Source organism: Pezoporus occidentalis, unplaced genomic scaffold (assembly GCF_034315485.1).
Source record: "Pezoporus occidentalis ecotype Australia unplaced genomic scaffold, CSIRO_AGI_Poc_V1 ctg182, whole genome shotgun sequence".
Taxonomy (NCBI): Eukaryota; Metazoa; Chordata; class Aves; order Psittaciformes; family Psittacidae; genus Pezoporus; species Pezoporus occidentalis.
The window spans coordinates 1316741-1322740 of NW_026913662.1; the positions used below are offsets into that span (position 1 = coordinate 1316741).

The following is a 6000-nucleotide window of genomic DNA, read 5'->3' on the forward strand; positions in this document are numbered from 1 at the left end:
TGAACAATTCACAGGCTGAGTGAGCTCCAACATTTGGTGCCAGAGTTTGGAATCCATTTCACTGGGGAAAGATTAACAAGATACTGAGACAGACATTTCTCCTTTTACAGTGCAAAAATATCTGTCCATCAGGCCATGGTTGTGCCTTATTTTTAATCATGGAAATCTGTGATTTTTTGTCTCTCCAAACCCACTTACTAAGGGTTTATAGTTCTGCAGTGCTCTTTGGGAAATTTATTCAAAACACTTTAAAAACAGTTAACTGATCAAGTCTCCTAACATTCCCCCAAATAAATGAATGCCATAATATTTTATCCATGGAAAAACTGATCTGTGCTTATAGTAGTCCTGCTGGTGGCTGAGCAGGTGGGTTGACCAGTTAGTCCACACAGTGACTTATTCAATGGTCTTGATTCACATGACCCACCCGCTGCTGCTCTACCATAATCCTGTATGTCTAAGATGGGATCTACAGTTGAGCTGTTATGACTATTTAACTCTTGTAGAGTTGAATTAAAACTGCATCAACTGTTACTATCCCAGTGCATTTCACTCCTGGCTGTCCTACTCCTATAGCATTCAACCTGTCCTGCAGCTGCAATATTGCACTTCAATCCCAAACTCTCATCTCCTACTATTCCAGCCCTCCAAATCATGTATTACCTTGCTAATTCTAACTATCACTCAAGAAATAGAATGATGTCCTTATTTACTACCTAGTCTGCAGTCATAAGGAGTTTTACAGCCGAGCATACAGCATTCTGCAAAATCAGAAACTGTGACACATTTTCGTAATTCCCAAAATGCTAGCCAATTTTTTCAGTACCCACTTGACCACAGAAATCAGAAATGCATTAAAATTTTATAAATTATCAAATGCACAACTATGTAAAATATAGACTTCATTGTCTCCGCATCTCCTCTGCCTTCTCTTTGTATTCAAAACTGAATCAAGCCTATAGAATACAGAGAATGCAATGTAGGTGTTAGATCGTGCAATATATTAAAAAGCCATACGAAATGCATTCTCACACACTCAAAATACAGAAGGAACATAAACACTTTCCCCACCTTGTCAACTATTTCTGTCAGCATAACTGCAAGAGCCGTTAACTGCAGGATAGATGTTGTTTATTCCGTTCGGTGAATGCATTTCAGGAAGCCCACCTTCATCTAGTCAGAGCATAGCAAGATCAGTTTCATACAGTACCCTGATCAGAGAAAAATGGATAGTGCTTCTGCTTGGCTTCAGATTTAAATTTTTATCCCGGAAATATGCCAGTGACTATTAGCTGCTCTAGTATTCTTTTGGTGGCCATCTGTTCCCTTCTCAGCCTCCTTCTAGCCAAATATAATTTTCCATATTTATCATGGCAAGTCAGTAATAAGAAAGACAAATATAACAGGATTGGCTGTTCTCCTTGCCGTCTCAGTCTGTTCTTTCTCACTGAGCTCATGTGCTTGTGAAACCAAAAAACACTTGAACTTGTATCTTCAAAATTTGTCGCAGCAACCTTGCTATACAGTGAGCAAAATCTATTCAAGACAGCCAGCCTGGGAAGAGAAATTAATACCTCAAGGGTTTATTTCTCATTGGATATTATGTGTCGTTTACTGAGGACCAAATTACGGCACCTTGGTCTGTGGTTCTTGTTGGCATCAGTGCAGAGCTGCTCTGCCCTGTGAGATAAACAGGCTCTCATTTTGGTGTAGATACTGAGACAAAGCGTAGCTGCCGTCCTGTCTTTCCTGTTCCTCTTAAGGGTGTTGTATGTGTGATGGAGCACTGATGGAGGCATCCCTAAATCCCCCACTATCTTAGGGGAGTATTTAAACCCAAAAATACAATTTGCTCTCCTCCTTCATACAGCCAAGGAATGGCATGTTCCCTGCTGGTCTTAAATCTGTCGACAGCCAGAATAGTCCTACTTTCACTCAGAAACCAGGGTTTCCAAAGGAGTACATTCTCGCCCACAGATGCTGTTCTAGAAGGCTGCCACTTTTACTGATGTGCCTCGAATGAGCACCACTTTTCACAGTGTAGTCAAAGGACAAACAGCTATTCTTTCGTATTCATGGTGCTCCAGCAATGCCCTTGCCTAATATAATTGCTGAGGTGCACCTATTAAAAGGCACATCGCTCCCATTTCCATCACTCCCACTTTTCCATCCTTCCAGGCTTTGTCGGCAACTCTCTTGTATCAGTATTAGTGCTCCCATACAAGAGAAACTTCTCATTCACTGGCCAAAACACCAGAGTGTCACACCAGCAGGGCAGGTTTAGCCCTGGCAATGCGTGGAGATGCCATGTGCTGGAACACAAATTAAACAGTACAAACACACATCAATTCTATTGAAGTTAAACCACTCCCACACAAACATATACAGACAAACCATCATGTGTGAGCACATACAGCTAGTTACACTCGACTCTTCTCTCCCGCAGGTATATTAAGCATTTCTGAGCGATTTTCACCAAGGTTCACAGGAAGGGAATTAATTAATGTAGTGTGTGGCATATATTCTGTGAAAATATAGGTCTGTGATACTAGAAATTCTCAGTGCAGTCCCCTGTTGAGATCACATTTATGTACTACATAGATGAAGCACCACCACAATCACTACTGGTGCTCGCTGATAACACTCAGTGCTCATCTTCACCAGCCAGCTGTGCCAGGTATATGAGGTGGGGTATGTAGCAGAAAGCAGCACACTTCATTCCCTTGGCTTGTTGCAGTGCAGGGATTCTTTTAATTAGAAGATTTGTAATACACCTTTACACAGGTTTTGACTCTGTTGAAAAACTGTTAGCATTCTCAGGGTAGTCTACATAGAAAGGAGTGAAGGACAAATCTGAAGGACTGAACTATGCCCCATTAAGAATAATGCCCTGTACTTTATTTCATTTATTTCCATTCTTTGTAATGCTTTCTATTCTCATTTTATTTTATTGCTTTCTTGTAAGAACATTCAAATTTGCTGTATTATGTCATGCAGGAATAAAAATCATCTTCAGGGTGATTCTTTCCTCATACCTGAAGTGGACCAACTCATTTTTGACAACACAAGAAACTGTATAAAGTTTTCTCCTGCATTTCTCAGCAATACTTTCAAAGCAAGAGAAATCTCTCAGGATTATTACTAAGCTTCAGTCATGGTACATTGAAATAAAAAGCAGTGCATAAAATGTTTCAGCTATAAATTACAAAAAGGTTGTGTTGAGTTTGACGAAAATATTTATGGACTTTGTAACTATATTTCTTTTTAATACCTGTTTCTGAAATATATTTAATTAAAGGAGCTAAATCCAAAGGCAGATAAATTCTTCAAGGGTGCAATCACTAGCTGTGATCACACAGACAAAGCCTTAACTACAAATCTGTTAAGTTTGCCAACATCTCTGTGAGGTAGAATAGTATTAGGCGTAAAGGAAATTGAAGTACTTCTCCTGTAAAGGATCAGGCATTCTGCAGTGAGTAGACATTTTGTTTCATCTTAGCCTAAATATTCAAGGTAAATGAATTTCCCTGTGAAAGTATTCCTGGTTTTTTATTGGCTTGGCTTGAGAACAAGCCTATGCATATAATGTAGACTAGCTATCCCAAATTTTTACATCCCTAAAATTAGACTAATTCTGCTCTTTGTGCTGTTTACTGAGCTCCTCCTGCACTTCAGCACTCCTGATCTGAGCAAGGATAAAAGATACAGAAGAACAATGAACTGAACACTGTCTCCAGCCCTATGCTGTGGCATATGTACAGGCTTGGCCAGTGGCATGGAGAAAGTCAAATGCTGCCACCGCAGGCTGAAGCAGGGAAGGTGCCTAAAATCCCTAAAGTATAATGTGAGTGGAATTGCCAGAAAATGCCTTACATCGCTCCTGCTCTATTTGCTGTAATAAAGCATATGAGCTATGTCAATAAGACTGCTGCAAAACCAATGCAAAGGGAATGGCTGATTTAAAGTTTTGCATACATTTACTTGGGCAAAGATTCTATCAGGTGAACCAATTATTTCAAGTCTACTGGAAATGGAAAAGCCAATTACATAGTTTCTGTGACTATGACACAGAAAAGAAATGTGTCTTCTTTTGTGTGTGTCTTCCACAGAAGAGTGCAAAAGCTTGGGATATGATAAAGTCAAGTTTCTGACACTGGAATTACTTGCTAGGATATTGGCTCTTTAAAGCTTATTGATAATTCCTACCATGGATCTGCTCCTTTTCCTAGCAAATAACAAAAAAAAAAAAAAAACAACCACCCAAATTTAATAATGCTGTTCAGTTCTAAAAGAGATCAAACGCTAGAAATACAAATGCAATTTTACATAAGAGAAAATGAAGGCATATATAGCTAAGGATGTAATTATTGCAACCTTGAGAGGTAATTCCTAGTGTCTGAGCAAAGGTCCACAACTGAATTCAAACAGAATTTGAGTACATGGGGATTTTCCAAACAGTTCTTTGATTGTACAAAGCCACCGGGACCCTAGCAACATCATCACAAACTGACTAGGCAAACAAAAGGACAGCCTAGAAATCAGTGCTCAAACAGTTTTTTCTAAAGCATCAATCTGTTCTTAGGACTATTCCAAGAACAGAAAATACGGTTACTCCTGGACTCACAAACTAAAGAGGAATCACATGAGAAGCAGGAATCGGACCATGACCAGATAAGCTGATTTAAATTGAGTGGGGGGGCACAGACGAAACACAGCTCTAGATATGTTGAAAAGTGATAGGCAAAACAAAAATGATAAGCAAATTAGATCATTATCATGACAAAAAAGAACCTTTTAGCTTTCCTGTCAAGCCCTGAAAGCATGCAAGTTCTTCCTTTCAAGAAAGAGCTCCAGCTGTTTCTACCAGTCTTGAGAAATGCCTGTTTCACCTCTGTGAATGACTTGGGAGTGGAAGCTGGAGAAGTTAGTCCAGAAGAATCAAGGTGTCTCAGTCATTGTATAGTTCAGAACCACACTTACTAAATACCTTCTCAAATATTACTGACATCAGACATTCACATATTCATTCAGATATACTTCTTAAATAGTGACCTCTTGGGGGAGAAAACCAGGGGCATCTTTTCACAACTATATTACCTCAGAGGGGTTATTCTAATGTAAAATTAATAGCACCTCAAATCGATTTTCCTGTAGAAGGTCAGTTTAAACAAAACAACCCAATGTTAGTTTTAAACTGAGAAACACATGTTTTTAAAAAGGCAGAACTTTTGATTTCAGATTAATACAACTTACTGGGATTTCTATATAAAAAATAGGCCTACAATATACATATTCTACAATATACATGTTGCAATATACATACAATATACAATCTACATAGTCTACAATATACGTATATTTTTAATAAACTAAAAATCCTCTCACGTAAACCTAAAGCTCAATTTGAAATCTTTTGCAGAACCCTAGGTGCTCTGAGATTGTACAAACTAATTATTTGCTTACCGTTTATGCAAAAACCTACAAGATACTCCTGTGTTTAACTTTGTAGCATTAATAATGTTAATGCATTCATTAAAAATTGTCATCTTAATTCCACTTCAACAAATTTAGATAATGACTAGTCCAATATCATACGAAATTGATGGTAAATGGTAGAACTGATCAAACTGTCTCCCTTCTGTTTTCTAATAGTTATTTTCCATTCCTCACAACAGGTATGCCATAATCTAATACAAACATTTGTACATCAAACAAGAAAAACAAATGCCAAGCATTATTACCTTAGGCTGGATTCTCCTGTTTCTTCTCATTCGTAAACAAGAGTTATTGAAGAAGCTGAAATCACAGCATCTCTCACTGCTTCTTTCCTTCCCCATAACGACAAAGCTCCATGTTTTAAATCAGTCTCCATTAAATTGTTCTCCTTGTTGTTTAAACCTGCTGTTACTGTTCATCTAATCCAACCCAGCCACACAGGTGTGCCTCCATGAATAATACCATGGGCTGATGGATGATTTTTATGGGGGAACTGGCTGGAAT

At 38.4% G+C, this 6000-nt stretch overlaps 1 protein-coding gene across 2 annotated transcripts in view; it reads right to left on the reverse strand.

Moving 5' to 3' along the window:
- DYRK4 (dual specificity tyrosine phosphorylation regulated kinase 4) overlaps nt 1-6000 on the reverse strand; it is a 28658-nt gene extending 22658 nt beyond the window's left edge. Inside the window, exon 1 of one of the 2 annotated variants that reach the window (XM_062615526.1) lies at nt 5742-6000. In XM_062615526.1, the coding sequence (XP_062471510.1) occupies nt 5742-5837 (96 nt within the window). In that variant the 5' untranslated portion in view covers nt 5838-6000. Of the gene's footprint in view, nt 1-1071; nt 1425-5741 lie in introns of those variants that run through there. The other variant, XM_062615527.1, reaches the window with a different exon arrangement.